Genomic DNA, 17246 nt, shown 5'->3' with positions numbered 1-17246 from the left:
TTATTTTTTAAAACAATTACAGTCTAATATTCATGATGTTCGATGCAAACTGTTCCTTATGCATAAAGAAAGAAGGCCTGTTCATGTTCGGTTCAAATCTAAACATCGTCTCATGAAAAACAACTACAGTTTGGAGCTTCATGTGAAATTGAATATAAATTAAATTTAAAGATCAGTTATGTGCATTATTATTATCTAATGAAACAAGCAGATTTAATTGTCTCCATATATAGAAAAAAATCTTTGATTTAGGAGATGAAAGACAAAATTCTGTATTTTATTTCTCATGTTGATTTAATGGCGTAACTTTTTATTTTAATGTCAGATGAGTTCTTTTAAACAACAATTTTGTATTTTATTTATTTACATTACTACTTTACAACCCTATCATTGCTATTATTTATTGAATGGTTAGTTGACTGGTTGATTAATTTATTAATTAGTTTATTTACTTATTTATTATTATGTCTTTATTCCCTTCAGCTCAAACTGCTTATTTATGTTTTTTTGTTATTTGTTTTTTTTCCTTGACTCCTTTTCTCTTTCAATAAGATCTTACTCTTTCACTCAGGTTTTTTTTTAATTCTTTTTATTTATTAATTTATTTATTTATTCTATCTCTATATTGCCTCCTACTCTTATTTTTACTGTTATTTTTATTATTATTACTAAAAAAGATCAATAAGATAATCAGGCTTTTATCAAATCTGATTTTGGCCTATTTGAAATCCAGAGGAAAAGTGTCTATTTCAGCACAAACCTCTAATATCCTGTTAAATATTACTTTTACATCATATTTACTCACACTTTCTGAAGAGACTTTTACCTTAAATGTTCTCTAATTATTCAATATTAATTTAATTTCATACCTTCTCCAAATTACTACTAACCCCCTCCGTATTTCTGCTTATTGTGTTGAAAAGGCTGGTTACATATATTAACATAACCCCAAATTCCCTTATTTTTAATTGTTTGTGCTATAATTTTGATTAGATGCCTCAGCAACACCGTTTCCCCTCGGGGCTCAGCGACGTTACATCTCTAATTTGAACTCTTAATGATTCTTCTTTGTTGTCTAAAGTTTTATTTCCAGGCTGATGTGTTGAGTTTGAAGTGCAGCAGCGTGTCTGGATGGCTGACGTCAAAGCAGTTTTATTACATCAGATTATTACATTATATATTATATAATCCTCAAAGCGTATCAGTGATTTATGATGTCCAAGTTTAACTGCAGACTCACTCGGCAAAAATAAAAGAGACACAAATCTGCCGTCTCGTCTTGCTTCATGTTTTATGGCTCAATCATAAACCACGAGGTCCAATCATGAAACAGGTAAAAACACATCGTACATACTCCAGATTACTCAGGACACTTGATAATAACTACCTTTAACAGACATGTAAAGTGTCAGATGGGCATTGATAATGTGCAATTTTCTAAAGTGCATCTCAATGTGATTTCATTGACATCTACAGACCGAGTGCTCAGTCATCTTAAGCTTAACAAAGACAAACAAACGTCAGGCAGCAAAAGAAACAGAAGTGCTGCTAAGAAAAGCTTCTAATCAAACATGATATATAATAATACATAATATATCAGTAGGCCGTTACATTATCAAATACATAGTTAGTCTTTTGGTAAACCTCAGAACTTCCCTTTAATATAACATTCACTCACGGTCGTCTAACCTATCGTACAATAATCAAGTATCATTTTTTGAGAAATAAATGTTACGATTACAAAAGCTTCCTAAACTCCATCACCAACAGAACAACTTGCATCGGTCGCTCTTAAAGGCAAAACTATCACCAAGAAAGGTACCTTTTCATTTTTTTTTATAGTTGCAAAGAAAAAATAAATTAAAAAAGTTCACATTGGATCACAGGAGCTCAGTAAACAAAACAAACAGCAGATACAGCGATAACATTTTATTTTTTTAAGGATCCGTAATTTCCTGATCATTTTCTATGAAGTTTCCTGAAAAGAGGGATTCAATTTTGGACTAATTACAGAGAAATTTATGGGGAAATTATTTGAGTTTAGTAGAGTTATAAGCAGAAAAATTGACTTAAAGCGAGTAGAATATATATTTTTATAATAATTTATCACTCGGGTCACTCGTAGGGATGAACCTACAGAGAATCATCACCTGAATCCGCAGCTCTCGGCATTACAGAGCTTTCTAGTGAGCTTCAACTTGTTCTTTAGCTGTCCGTCCCAAAACTTCTTTGTTTCGGTTCACTCTCGCCGTTCTCGTGGTTGTTTTTTTCAGCCGCAGCAGGCAGCTGCTCTAAAAACCCTCTGTACACAGTTAGAAGTTGGTAGAGACCAAAAACGGAGCTAAAAGAGAGTGAATATTGGACCAGAAAATCCAAATGAATCATAATTTACTGCTAATAAACAACTGAATTCAGACAAATTTCACTGACTAAATGACTTTTTAGGTCACACTAGAGATAAAACAACTGGTTAATTAGTTGATTAGCTGTTCAACACAAATCAGCAACAATCCAGATAATTGATGAATCATTTAAGATGTCTTTTAAAGAAAAAAATCACTGGTTCCAGCTTCTCAAAAGTCAATATTTGCTAGTGTTTCTACCTCTGTGAGAGTAAACTGAATGTACGTTTGGGTTTTGGACTGTTGCTCAGACAAAACAAGACGTTTGAAGACGACGTTTTAGTCTCTGAGAGTTTGTGATGGGCTTTTATTTTTTGTATTTTCTGGCATTTTATAGACTAATTAGTTTTTTTTAATAATCAGTAATGGAAACGATCATTAGTGTCAGTTTGATTTCCAGAGGAATTGACTTGAAAGAAAGAAAGAAATTTACTTGGAAACTTGATTTTCCAGATATATTGAATTGTTATATTGTTTAGGATACACCAGCAATTAATTGAAATTGTTTAATTGGGTCTCCATTTTCTCTATAATTAGCACCAAATTACATCTTTAAATCTTTTCCAGGAACCTTTCTGTGGATTTACGTCTTTCTAGGAAACTATTGGACCCGTAGAATAAAGTGTTACCGATACAGCTCATGAGAGGAAGACCCAGAAATGATTCCCTCGGGAGCTTGTTTGTGCAAAGTGAGGTAGAGTGAGTGCACAGTAGAGACGGCGGCGTTAGGCACTGGTGTTTCTGTGCAAAATGAGCTACATGTGAGACATGAGCTGCTGGTGTTTGGCCTTGTTGTTCCTGCATCACTCTCATCTCTTAACCCCTTTTGCATGGCGATCACCATTTCTGGGCAAATAACATACAGTAAAGTGTAGCTAGCTTCATGTGCTGCTGTAAGAGTCTTTCCAAAGAGTCGCTCTTTAACTGGAAGACAAAATAATTAATCTTGCAGCAGGTGTTTTTTTTTATTGGGAAACTACTAATGCACGATAGGCAGCACTTCACCAGCTGAGGGTCTCCCTCGGTTGTCAATCAGGTCCTCTTTGGTTTTCTGAATGCGGGAGAAAATCTCCCTGAAAAGTTCCTTGTACTCCGGCTGGTGAAAGTCCCCCTCAAAGTCCTCCATGTCTGTCAGAGCAGGACAAGCAAGAGACGCAGTCTGGACTGAGTCGTGGTTCTGCTCATCCTGCTGACCCAGGTGGCAGCGCTGCAGCAGCTCTTCGTACTTCACCTGCAAGGCACTGTACTGAGCGTCGACCTCGTTGAGCAGTGAGATCCCGCGGTACTTCACCACCTCGGCCCGGCGCACGCAGGAGCACTCGTGGTCGTAGATCCTGTTGGGGGAATCGGGGGAGTCGGGCATCTGCGTGGCCTTCATCAACCGCTCGCTGTCCCATCGCTTCAGGACCCAGGGGCTCTTGGGTGCAGCTGCGTCGCCCTCGTTCTCCTCCTCCGGGTTGAGGAACATGGAGTTGGGCAGCAGACTGTGGATGCCGTCCGGCCTGGTGGATCTTGTGGAGGAATCTGACTTCCAGAGTTGACAAAGCTCCTCGGCCTCACGCTCCAGCTCGGCCACTCTGGCCTGAAGCAGAGAGGAAACGGAGAAGATGTCAGAGAGGACAAATTCAATCTGAACTGTGAGAGCATCACTGACATGTTGTTTTAAGAGTGAGTCAGTGATGCTTTATGAAAGCAGGGTGACCAGATACCAACAAACCAAATGTGAGACAAAGAGTACAATGTGGGAAACATTACCATGGCTGAGAGGTAGTCTACAATTTTGTTATAATATCCATCTAACTTAAATAATAAACATTTCTATTCTGCCCCTTATCTTGTAACATCTCTATGCTTTGCCCGAATGCATCCATAGGTCAGCACATCTCTTTTTGAGCGTTTTCTTGTGAGACTCACATGAACTGTGACGCTTCATGTCGTATTCCTACAGTGTGAAATTGAAAAATAACTAGCAAATTTCACAAAAAAACTCTGAGAATCACCTTCCACCGGCTCATGAATACTTATAAGTAGTTTCACAGTCTTTGTTGTAGCTGCTCTTCCTTTTCTTTGTGGTAATTTCCATCAGATTCTGCATAGCTTGACTTTGCGGTGTCTCACAATTGACTCACATTTTCACAAATTTCACAGCCCCGTGATGACAGCCTTCTCTGCTTTCTTCACAGCCATTGGATAAAAGCCAGATTTTAAAAAGGTCTCTGTCCTGCAGTGGTTTGACTTTTGAAAACTAGAGCCAATGAAAATGTGGGACATCGTCTCAACATGTAAGAAGTGGGACAAGGGATAAAAATGCTGTGCAGTCCCTCGTAAAGTGGGACAAAAGATGTAAAAGCATCCTTGTGCTGTCACTGTTGTTTACTTCATTTTAAAGAACAATAAGTTTACTAAACAAAAAACAAAGAAGAGCGGTGCAGCAGACATTTTCTCTCTGATTAATATGTTGAATCATTCTTTATTCTGACAGAATTAATATATATTTTATGCCATTGTCTCTAGACATTTCCTGTTGGGTAACGTTGTTTGTTGTTTGTGTTTCCTGTGCAAACAAACACACAGGTGGGAGAGATACCTGACAGCCCTCCATCCCCGCCAGCTGCTGCTCCAGCGCTGCATTTTCACCGGCGAGCATCTCGGCCTCTCGCTCCGACTCTTCCCTCCGGGCTCGCTCGCTGGCGAACTGAGTCTGGAGGCTGCGGAGGGATTGTCGCAGCGACGCCTGCTCCTCCTCGCGCCACGACATGTCAGAGGACTCGAGGTCGACCGAGGGTTCGTCGTAGTCGTACCTGCACAGAGACACAGACGGTCAGAACTATTTTTAATCACACTTTCTTGAAGTCTTTGATTTCTGTCTGGATTTTTCAATATGATTAATGTTGATTATCAAAGCAGACGATATCATTGAAGGAAGAGTTTGTCATTTTATAATTACAAAATCTTTCCAGGACTGCTGATGAAGACCACGTGATGTCTAGAGCAGGTGAGTAAGTGGACCTTGAGTGGAGGTTGTTTTGCAAACCGTTTTATATATAACCTTTATCAAACCATGCAGGCTGATAATGTGTCTTCTCTTGCACAACGGACTTCAGCATTTTATCTTTCGCTTATGAGCTTCTTAATGAGGCAAAACAAAGTGCGAGGTGACGGGAAGTCACAGACGACAACGACATGTACCAAAGGTCACGAGCCAGGGTCAAACTCACAACACTATATATGGTTGATGGGATGTTTAAAATTGACGGAAAAGTCGTTGTCGCTGTTGTCTGTTGGGCTTGAGTTTGCCATGTTATGATTTGAGCATCTTTTTTATGCTAAATGCAGTACCTGTGAGGGTTTCTAGACAATAATTGTCATTGTTTTGTGTTGTTAATTGATTTCTAATAATAAATATATACATACGTTTGCATAAAGCAGCATATTTGCCCGCTCCCATGTGGATAAGAGTATTAAATACTTGACAAATCTCCCTTTAAGGTACATTTTGAACAGATAAAAAATGTGCGATTAATCGCGATTGAATATTTTAATCAATAGACAGCCCTAGTGTATACAGTATTTTTTGCTAGTATAAGCCAAACCAATTCACAGCTGTAAACAGAAAAAGAAAGTATGTACAGTGAGACAATAAAAAACAGCAGATAAGGCCAAGAAAAGCACACTAAGTGAGGAATCAAGAACTTATCAGTAGAAGCGAGTAGATTAGAAATCAGCTGAAGAAACAATATCAGCCTCACAGAGACATTGAGACACGTTCGCGTCCTCCAGCTCAGACTTTGACCTCTTTCCTTCCAACCTCATCCACCACAGTTCAGACCCGTCTCAGTGAGATTTACATCCATCTTACATCCTGGATGTAAATCATCCATACGAGAAACTAAACTCAGTGAATGAGTGAACCTGTCACACCTTCACAGGACTGTCCAGGCTAAGAGGAAGTGACCACAGCATGAAACATTCAGAGTTGCTGTGGGTGGTAGAAATGGCAGACTGCCAGCGAGTAGGATTAGTACACATAAAGCCAGGAGGACTCAGTGGAGGATTTTCTGCTTCACTTCTTGAAGCTCACGGAGCTTCTGGATCAGTGACAAAGCATTTAAGATTGCTTTTTTTACCAGGTACCTTAATAACAAAAGTTCTTGATTTTAAAAAAACACCTTTTAAGGCCCATTAATAAGCAGTTATTTGGCTCTAGCTTCATATTAGATATGAGAGGGGTACAACGATCTTTTCATCTGGCACTCCAATAGAGCTGCAACGACTAGTCGACTAATCTATTAGTCACTAACTATTTTGATAATCGATTAATTGTTAAAGTAATTTTTCATGCAAAAATGTAGTTTTCAACCTCTCAAATATGGAGATTAACTGCTTTTCTCTGTTTATATCATATTAAACTGAATATATTTTGGTTTTGGACAAAACAAGACATTTAAAGACATCTAGGATGAACATTTTTTTCTATTTTCTGACATTTTATAGACCAAACAACTAATTGATTAATCAAGAAAATAATCGTCAGATTAATCGATAATAAAAATGGATAAAGTTGCAGCCCTACTCTCCAACAAACCAAAAGCTAAATATATTCAACTGTTTTATATAAAACAGAGAAAGGAAGAAAATCCTCACACTGAAGAAGCTGTAACCACAGAATATTTGGCATTTTTGCTTGATAAATGATGAATCAGAATTATTGTTGATTAATTTTCTGACTAGCATTTGATCGATCAATCGACCAAATAACTGTCTCAGAACTAAACTCTTATTTAATAGTTTTTTCAAGTAATTTAATTTAATCTATGAGCCCAAGGTGATGTCTTCAAATTGCTTGTTTTGTCTGACGAACAGTCCAAAACTCAAAATATTAAATCTATGATGATATAAAACGGAGGAAAGCAGCAGTTTGTCCACTAGTTGATTAACTGACAGAGCACTACTGGTACAAACAGTACTGGATTGTCCTCACCTGAGTGTGTTTTGCAGCTCTTTCAGGCAGGACACACTCTGAGCGCTGCGCGGCCACTTCTCTCCGTGCGGAGGCTTCAGAGGTTGAGGAGGACTCAGCTTCAGCTCTTCCACCTGATGCTGCAGCTCCTCCACCTGCGTCTGCAGCAGCTCCACCGTCTCCATCAGCCTGCACAGAGAAAAACAGGTACAACACACCTTTTTACTAAAACTGTCCACAATCACTTTTCTGGAACAGATAATAATCCACATCTGCAGTCTCACCCCTGGATCTTCTGCTGAGCCGTCCGGTTGTCCAGAACCAGTTTGCGGTTGCTGGTTTCCAGCTCTCGGGCCGACACGTCCAGCTGCTCGTACACTTTAGCGTGCTGGTCATTGACCTGCCGGAGGAGGTCCACCTGCTTCGTCAGGTACTGGAGGAGACGACAGAGGGATGAGAGTACATCATCTAATATAATAACCAGACATCCAGTCTGTTATTGCTATCATTATATTAGTTACACTGATTATATAGCACACTCTAATAAAAATACAGTAAGAATGTATTTATAAAGCACATTTCATACAAAAAGATGCACATAAAAAGAGATCCGAGAAAGAAACAAGAACATTAAAACACAACAGATTTCAAATGAATCAAATTAACAGTAAATTAATGACAATTAATATTGTGGGTGAGTTTTAAGATATTGTTTGATGGACTGTGACTTACAACAAAGAGAAATCGTGTCTTAAACCTCCTTTTTTCTGATTAATCTGAGTGGCTAAATGTAATGTTTTCACTACAAGACATAAAATATGTGGATAATCCAAACAAATCAATAATAAGTAGGTCAAACTAGCAGCAGAATCAATAGTTTCTCATGATTAAAATGGTTCTCATATGGAGAAAAAAACCTGATTATTATTATTATCAAAGGGTTAGGGTTGGGTTTTTCTGTTGGATATTTTTTTAAATCTAGAGTACTCTTGCTAGTGTCTCAAGATCACCGACCCTAGCTTTAATTAGCTGTTTTAGCTACTAATCATACATTTCTCTCCAGCATAACAGCCAATAAATAGAAGTTTAGCCTTAAAGAGAGAATCTAACATTTTTGTTTTCCGGTAACACCTGAACGTCTCTTAATCAGTGGCTCCTTTAAGTAATAATTTCCTTAAGAACAGGTTATCTTATCAGCTGTTGCAGTGAGGACACTTTGAACCTTTCTTCATCTAAATCTGTCTGCTGAAAATCAACAGACCGAAACATAATCTTCACAGCTCAGTGTCGGCCTGCACAGACACACTGGACATAAACAGTCAAAAGTCAATGAATGACATGTATGTAGAGTTAGTGTGTTGAAGTTGAACAGGTTGGCTCTGTTTTTAAAGCTTATTTACGTGGCTGTATTAGCTACCTTTCATTCCAGTAAACAGTGACAGTAAAGCAGGTAATTCATTAATTGCAACACAGGTCATGAGCTGGAATCAGACGTGTGACGTCACAAGCAACCAGTAAAGGTCTTAAGAGATTAACTCGGAGTGTCAGCAGCAGCGAGAGAGGAAGATTTAGAGCCAGACGGACCTTACTCAACGAAATTAAAACTAGCAGTCCGGAAAATCTGCAAAAACCTAAAGCTGAATATTGAATTTCTGTAGTTTGAAATAAGACCTTGAACTAATGATTCAGTTAAAGTTTTACTGTAAATCCTACATGCACCTTTCTTAAATCTGCATACAGCCGCCAGGTTCTCCAACAACAAATATAAACAAAATGTCTTCATTTATACACATTTATATTATCTAGCAAATTATACATCATGATTAAATTGGTTATGCTTTCCATAATAATGTTAGTATACCAAAAACATCCATGTAAATTGTTGCATTATAATGCAAAAGTTCCTTTATAGAGACATGATACTTTTAGATTAATACTGTTAATAAATTAAACTCGGTAAATAATGTTTTATTTCTATCTGTACTACTTAGAGCACTGTTTTTACTGCATTGTCTTTGATTTATGATAAGTTCTAGCATCTTTTTAGGAGAATTATCTATAGATATAAACATCATTATTAATGTTTTTAACCCCAAAAATGCAGGAGATTTGCATTGGGATCAGTGTTGTCAGATCAGATTGACAGTTTCCACCCCAGCCACAACTTAAAATCTGCCCAATTCAACAACAAACAGCCCAAATCACAACAGAAAAACGTGTAAAACCGTAAAACCATTACAAGCGCAATAGAGTGTATGCGCCCTCTCAAAGTAGTGCTATAATGTTGGATGTTACAGGAACTGTGATGAATGCAAATGCAGATCCCACTGTTCTGATTGCATAAAAAGTACACTTTTTTACTCAGATTTTATAAATATGGTGGCGTATTTTAATAATATGACAGTTTTCTCAAATTAGATTTTTTAAAAATCGCAATATATCACCTTGCTTACAGCATCGCAATATATTGAATCGTAACCCCTGTATCATGATACTGTACGTATCGTATCGCCAGATTCTTGTGCCCTACTCACAAGCTGTGTCCTATGTCCTCCTCATCCCCAGTGGGAATGACGCCCTTGTACAGCAGCATGTTGTTTTTTTCTTTAAGGCTAATTTGAGGCCTTTCTAATGCAATATAAACATGTGATGGTACAATTTAATACAGCATTTAAGAGGTAATCAGAGCTCTTCCCAGTCCAACTCTCTTATTTACAGTATATTCAGGTCCTTGGATAAAGATACAAAGTCCTAAACCAGGTGACAGACATCTCTTTACCTCGATCTCCTGCAGTTGCTCCTGGTTGGTGGAGTACATCTGCTGCAGGCCTTGCTCCAGCTCCCTGTTCCGCTCCAGGAGACTCTTCCCGAGCTCGGCAGCCAGCTGCAGGTCTGCAGGAGAGACGGGGTTAGGAACCATCAGTGCTCTCAGAGCTCATACAGTTTAAGTCTCACTGATGGAGCCATTGGGGACTTTACTCTACAAGCAGCTTTGTGGGGTTTTGTTATTGGTTGGCAGGAGTCCAGTAACCCACTGAGTTTATCCACCTTTATGAACTGGATATGTGGTTGTGGAAGATGTGTATGAATGTGAAATTTATATATGTTGAGTGAATTATTGCAATATTTGTATGAAGCAGCATATTTGTCCACTCCCATGTTGATAAGAGTATTAAATACTTGAAAAATCTCCCTTTAAAAAGGTACATTTTGATAAAAACAGATACAAAAAATTAGCAATTAATTTACGATTAAATGTTTCAGTGGATTGAGAGCCTTAGTTTTAGGCTCTATTGTTATATGTTTTAGTTCATTTTAATGGTGATTACTGCAGTAGTTTGTGTTGAGGAAGGTTTCTGTCATTTTGGTACTGTTTCTTTTAGGGATTGTTTCACTTTTGTTTGTGTATCCAAGGAGTTAAAAGTTAAATTTGAATTTATAGAAAACTAACTGATAATGAAATAATTGTGAGTTGCAACCGTACAAACATTACCAAGAAATATGAGTGTTTGAGACACAGCCAGCATAAAAACAACTTCACTTTGTTATTAGTGTAACACAAATATGATGTTGTATATAGTATGTATGTGATAAATCTAATGTACTTGATTTCGAACCCCAGGAAGACTAACTGGTGCCATTGGTATCAGCTAATGGGGATCCTTTTTAAATAAATAAATAAAGATGCAAGGTCTTAATAGGTCAGGACTGCTGGTTATTTCTTATGTACCTATTAAGTCACCTGACTCAGACAATTACTATTAAATACCAAATAAATAATAAATGTATTTTACACACACAAACCCATAAGCTTCAGTGTAAAAGCATGAAAGAGATAAATGAAAAAAGCCATTTCCTCATTTCAGACCTTTTCTGTTTTTTCACTTTGCCGCATATGTGAATGCCCTGCTGACTCCTTCCTTCCTTTTCCTGCAGCCTGTCAATGTGCTTCATTTACACTAAAACAGCTTGTAGACTAAATAAAAACACCCTGACTGATAATATTAAATATTACATGCTCAGAAAATTACATAGAAATTCCTACAAATGTAACCTGCTGTGCACCTGCAGGGGCTTAATAGTCAAATGTCCTATAATTAAGAAGCCCCTATTTGTGTTATTAATATTATAAAAAAGGATTAGTATGGTTTCAATTAGAGACAAAGACTGGAAAGGAAATTGTACCATGTTCAAGGTCTTGCTTGTCGTACCACGGTTCCTCCTCCTGGATCTCAAATTCCTGCTCCACAATCATGTCTGTCAACATCTTCTTCTTCTTGAGATCAGTCACACAGTCTGAGGATGAATCCGAGTGTTAAACATGACAAAGAAGACAGAGTTTGATAAACGTCCTTCCTGCTGCTGTCTGTCTGCACGCCTCTCTGCAACCGGCACCGGTGTGCGCTCATCTCCACACAGACAGACAGACAGACAGACAGCTCACTGCTGCTGCTGACGACTCTGCTGCGTTTCCGGTTTCAAAATAAAAGCGACCTCTTTAGCTCCTCTCTAGTGGCTCCCTGTGGATTTAAAAAAAAAATCAGTGGAAATTAATAACTGTTTTCTTTTTTACATTTTCATTTTTAATTATCAATGTTGTAGGTCTAATGTATGATGGTACAAAGGAGTATTAAGGCCATATAGAGGAAAAAATAAATAAATCGGAGATTTCGAGAAAGAAGTCATAATATTACGAGAATAAAGTCATAGGTTTACAAGAATTTTTTTTGTAGTATTATGAGAATAAAGGCATGATATTATAAAGTAGTAATTTAAACATTAAACACATTAAAGTGTTATTTTCTTTTTTTTCTCGTAAAGTTATGACTTTATTCTCGTAATATTACAACTTTTTTCTCGTAAACGTCTGACTTTTTCGTTGTAATATTATGACCTAATTCTCGTAATATTACAACTTTTTTTCTCATAATATTATTACTTTATTTTCGTAATATTACGACTTTTTTTCTCGCAGTTATGACTTTATTCTCGTAATATTACGACTTTATTTTCGTAATATTACGACTTTTTTTCTCGCAGTTATGACTTTATTCTCGTAATATTACGACTTTATTTTCGTAATATTACAACTTTTTTCTCATAAAGTTATGACTTTATTTTCGTAATATTGCGATTTTTTTCTCATAATATGACTTTATTCTCGTAATATTACGACTTTTTTCTCGTAATATTATGACTTTATTCTCGTAATATTACGATTTTTTTTCTCGTAATATTATGACTTTATTCTCGTAATATTAAAAAAAAAATTCTCGTAATATTATGACTTTATTCTTGTAATATTACGACTTTTTTTCTCGTAATATTATGACTTTATTCTCGGAATATTACAACTTTTTTTCTCATAAAGTTACGACTTTTTTTCTCGTAATATTAAGACTTTTTTTATTCGTAATATTATGACTTTATTCTCGTAATATTATGACTTTATTCTTGTAATATTACGACTTTTTTCTCGTAATATCATGACTTTTTTCTCGTAATATTATGACTTTATTCTGTAAATCTCAGATGTTTTTTCCCCTCAATGTGGCCCTAATACTCTGTAGTATATTTGCACTTTGGCCCTCACTGCATTAGACTTATATACTATATACTTAGACTATAAACTCTGTTACCTTCATCACAATGATCAAATGTTTTGCGGCTCCAGACAGATTGTTTTTATTTTTATTTGCCTAAAATGGCAGGTAGTAGTGTTTGAGATATTTTAGTATGTCCGAAACCTCAATATGACACAGGATAATAATGCTTCAATTTAACTGTAAGTATAAGATTTGTCTTTTTAATATACATCTTAAATTAATTCAGACTTTTCTGAATTTTTTCTCACAAACCGTCGTTTTGGTCACATGAGGTTGGAACGGGTTACCATGGTTACACGTCTCCAACTCCAACCGGCAAAGAGGCTCTCAGGAAGTGACGACGTAAATTACTGCTCGGCTCAGTGCGTCCAAAAAGTACACAATAATGTTTATTCACACAAAAGTATGTAGAACGAGAGTACACTTATTAAGTATATAGTGCATAGTATGTGATTTCGAAAGAACCCCGGGGTTTCTTCTCTTTACTTCTATATACTCTTTGACGCAAGTGCCCGGATTGTGTCTGGGGAAAACCTCAATGCGCATGCGCAAAACTGATTGCCTGGTTGCCCAGCTGCACTCTGATTGGCTGTGTCGTCATGTGCTCGTAGCTGGCAGCCGTTAGTGTTTCTTTTAAAACAAAGATAATAGTAACTGAAGGATGTAGATTATCTTTTATAGTATAAAACGTCAACTCGGTTCCCACCAGCCGCGGGATTATTGTTATGAACCAAACCGCTGGTAAAATAATCAGATTTAACGTGGAGTTCTCCAGGTAAAAAGTGGTTAGTTTAACTGCTAGTTTAACTGTTTAACTGCCAGTTTAACTGTTTAACTGCCAGTTTAACTGTTTATCTGCCAGTTTATCTGCCAGTTTAACTGTTTATCTGCCAGTTTAACTGTTTATCTGCCAGTTTATCTGCCAGTTTAACTGTTTATCTGCCAGTTTAACTGTTTATCTGCCAGTTTATCTGCCAGTTTAACTGTTTAACTGCCAGTTTAACTGTTTATCTGCCAGTTTATCTGCCATCTTAACTGTAGTGATGGCGAGATGAAGCCTCATGAAGCTTTGAAGCTTTCCAGCAAATTGGTTCGGAAAAGGGTTCATTGCTCGAGGCTTCATGTGCTCACGAAACCACCTGGTGGTCAAAGAGTGTAAAACAGACAAATATGATCTTAACCATGTGATAAGATAAGATACGATATTCCTTTATTAGTCCCGCAGTGGGGAAATTTGCAGTGTACAGCAGCAAAGGGGATAGTGCAAGAAACAAGATGCATAAGCTAACACAGTAAAAAAGAGCTAAACAAAGTGTAACAAAATATGAACCAAGTATAAAGATTGGAAGTATAAAAATAGGAGTCTATACAGTATTGACAATAAACAGACTATTAACAAAATTTCACAAGTGGAAAATGATATTGTCAGTGAGAATTAAATGAAAATCCACCTGAAAATATCAGGTTATTGTCAGTTTGTCAGTTTTTGGTGTGTAAGTGTAAGTGCTCTACTGGGATCAGTGCTGGTTGTGGTCTACTGGGAACACAGATCTGTGATATACTGTATTTTGCGCCAGTAAAGGCTGTTGGGAATGACTATAAACAATGAAAAAAAATCTATTACCATATAATCAATTTATATATATGATATATATATATATATATATATCATATTTAATAAAATGTCTATTTAGTAAGTATATTATGAGTATATAAGATACATGGATAATAAACTGTAATTGTTTTGTGAGTAATGCATCTTATGTGTGCAAACCAATCCTAAATTAATAATTGCATTGTAGTGTAGTGTAATATAATATAATAATTGCAGGAGGGTTAATATTAGTGTTCTGTGTCACTTCTGGAAAGCGGCATTGGTTGAACCAGTGAAGATCTGAAACACTTCATGAACCAGTGGGCGGTACGGCCGGGCAGCGAGGTTTAGGATGTCATCAATGACGTCATTGGTCTAAAACAATACAAGCCTCGATACGCGCATCGCAGGAAACTTCCTGGATTACTCGACACACGCTCCGAAGCCTCGGCACAGCACGTAACATCACTACTTAACTGCCATTTTAACTGCCAGCTTAACTGTTTAACTGCCATCTTAACTGCCAGTTTAACTGTTTAACTGCCATCTTAACTGCCAGCTTAACTGTTTAACTGCCAGTTTAACTACCATCTTAACTGCCAGTTTAACTGTTTAACTGCCAGTTTAACTGCCAGTTTAACTACCATCTTAACTGCCAGCTTAACTGCCAGTTTAACTGTTTAACTGCCAGTTTAACTGCCAGTTTAACTACCATCTTAACTGCCAGCTTAACTGTTTAACTGCCAGTTTAACTACCATCTTAACTGCCAGCTTAACTGCCAGTTTAACTGCCATTTTAACTGCCAGCTTAACTGCCATCTTAACTGCCAGTTTAACTGTTTAACTGCCATTTTAACTGCCAGCTTAACTTTTTAACTGCCAGTTTAACTACCATCTTAACTGCCAGCTTAACTGCCAGTTTAACTGTTTAACTGCCAGTTTAACTACCATCTTAACTGCCAGTTTAACTGTTTAACTGCCAGTTTAACTACCATCTTAACTGCCAGCTTAACTGCCAGTTTAACTGTTTAACTGCCATTTTAACTGCCAGTTTAGCTGCCAGTTTAACTGTTTAACTGCCATCTTAACTGCCAGCTTAACTGTTTAACTGCCATTTTAACTGCCAGCTTAACTTTTTAACTGCCAGTTTAACTACCATCTTAACTGCCAGTTTAACTGCCAGTTTAACTGTTTAACTGCCAGTTTAACTACCATAATAACTGCCAGCTTAACTGTTTAACTGCCAGTTTAACTACCATCTTAACTGCCAGCTTAACTGCCAGCTTAACTGTTTAACTGCCATCTTAACTGCCAGTTTAACTGTTTAACTGCCATTTTAACTGCCAGTTTAACTGTTTAACTGCCATCTTAACTGCCAGCTTAACTGTTTAACTGCCATTTTAACTGCCAGCTTAACTTTTTAACTGCCAGTTTAACTACCATCTTAACTGCCAGTTTAACTGTTTAACTGCCAGTTTAACTGCCAGTTTAACTACCATAATAACTGCCAGCTTAACTGTTTAACTGCCAGTTTAACTACCATCTTAACTGCCAGTTTAACTGCCAGCTTAACTGTTTAACTGCCAGCTTAACTGTTTAACTGCCATTTTAACTGCCATCTTAACTGCCAGTTTAACTGTTTAACTGCCATCTTAACTGCCAGTTTAACTTTTTAACTGCCAGTTTAACTGCTAGCTTGTCGGAGAAGACGCTTTTATTTTGTTGCTTCCGGTGAGTGTTACTCAGATTCGGGCATAGTACCTGGTCAAGAAGAGGCTTTCAGGATCTCAAACATCTCTCTGAGAGGATTACCAAATATGAAAGCAGCAGGACAACGCATACACAAACACGGATATAAAGGCAAATTGAGGAGAACAGGTATGTGCCCAGTCAGATTATCACCTGTGTTGTAAATTTGAAAAGTGCATTATGTCAATCATTTTATGGTTTTGCATCTGTCCAAACTAGCTGTTGTTTTACCAGTTTATGAACTCAACATAATCATCCAAAAACTCCCAATATTTAGGATTTTTTGTACTTGAGTGATGCTTTTATTTTGAAGATTAGACAGTTTCCGGTGTAGACCGGTGTGTCTCTGTGAATTTGATAGTCAATTCACCACACCTCTGTGTTTGGTTCCTTCCTTGGAAACCGCAGCGCACCTTGATCCGGGTGACCACACGGGGGCGCTGCCTGCAGCCTCAAAACACACTTGTACTGAAACACAATAATACTGTAATGTTGTTTATGATAAAAAAAAAAAAACATTTACAGAAATCACAAAAAATTAATATCCAATAGTGATACTCTATCTACATTCAATTTGTTCTGTTTTCTATACACACTTCAGTCCCCCCTCCAGGCATTTAAAATACATAGAAGTGACCATAAACCAATTACTGTTGGGATAACTGTTGTGTATTATGATTTACTCTATTATTTACTGTGTTGTACTTCCTATGAGAACCCTTGAGAAAAAATGTACTTGAGTTTTTTTAATTCATTTGCCCAACTTTATACTTGTTCTCAGCTACATTTTAGTGTGTGTGTGATAACAAGTATTCAGATCCTTTAAAAGTAGCAATACAAATACGTAAAAAGACTTTGTATTGTATTTAAGTTAAAGTAGATAAGTAGTTTTTATTATCAAAATATGCCTAAAGTATCAAAAGTGAAAACACTTC

General features: G+C 36.9%; 2 protein-coding genes across 3 annotated transcripts in view; one reads left to right on the top strand and one right to left on the bottom strand.

Annotated features, from left to right (window-relative positions):
- Nucleotides 1-1276: 1276 nt before the first annotated feature.
- On the bottom strand, nucleotides 1277-11795 carry LOC141758251 (cerebellar degeneration-related protein 2-like). Its single transcript, XM_074619472.1, has 6 exons — nucleotides 11548-11795; nucleotides 10142-10254; nucleotides 7647-7795; nucleotides 7384-7551; nucleotides 4990-5203; nucleotides 1277-3984 (listed from the first exon to the last, which is right to left on the bottom strand). Exons 1-6 carry the CDS (start codon nucleotides 11627-11629, stop codon nucleotides 3382-3384), a joined length of 1329 nt encoding a protein of 442 aa, XP_074475573.1. The 5' UTR covers nucleotides 11630-11795; the 3' UTR covers nucleotides 1277-3381.
- A 4404-nt stretch (nucleotides 11796-16199) lies between these two features.
- Nucleotides 16200-17246, top strand: part of LOC141758006 (neurotrypsin-like) — a 40974-nt gene continuing 39927 nt past the window's right edge. For both annotated transcript variants that reach the window (XM_074619014.1, XM_074619013.1), the window contains exon 1: nucleotides 16200-16440. The gene's annotated coding sequence lies outside the window, so the exon portion shown is untranslated. The remainder of the gene's footprint in view (nucleotides 16441-17246) is intronic.

This window comes from Sebastes fasciatus, chromosome 20, assembly GCF_043250625.1.
Source record: "Sebastes fasciatus isolate fSebFas1 chromosome 20, fSebFas1.pri, whole genome shotgun sequence".
In the NCBI taxonomy this organism is placed as follows: domain Eukaryota; kingdom Metazoa; phylum Chordata; class Actinopteri; order Perciformes; family Sebastidae; genus Sebastes; species Sebastes fasciatus.
Note: the sequence above shows the minus strand (reverse complement) of the source record. Positions and strands in the feature narration are given on the sequence as shown.

Excerpts from the sequence above, each read along its gene's own strand:
- LOC141758251 (XM_074619472.1), bottom strand. The coding sequence starts at position 11,629 with ATGTTGACAGACATGATTGTGGAGCAGGAATTTGAGATCCAGGAGGAG. Across the intron at positions 10,255-11,547 it reads CAAGCAAGACCTTGAACATG|ACCTGCAGCTGGCTGCCGAG; the intron begins GTACAATTTCCT and ends TCTCTCCTGCAG. Across the intron at positions 3,985-4,989 it reads CGGGGATGGAGGGCTGTCAG|GCCAGAGTGGCCGAGCTGGA; the intron begins GTATCTCTCCCA and ends TCTCTGCTTCAG.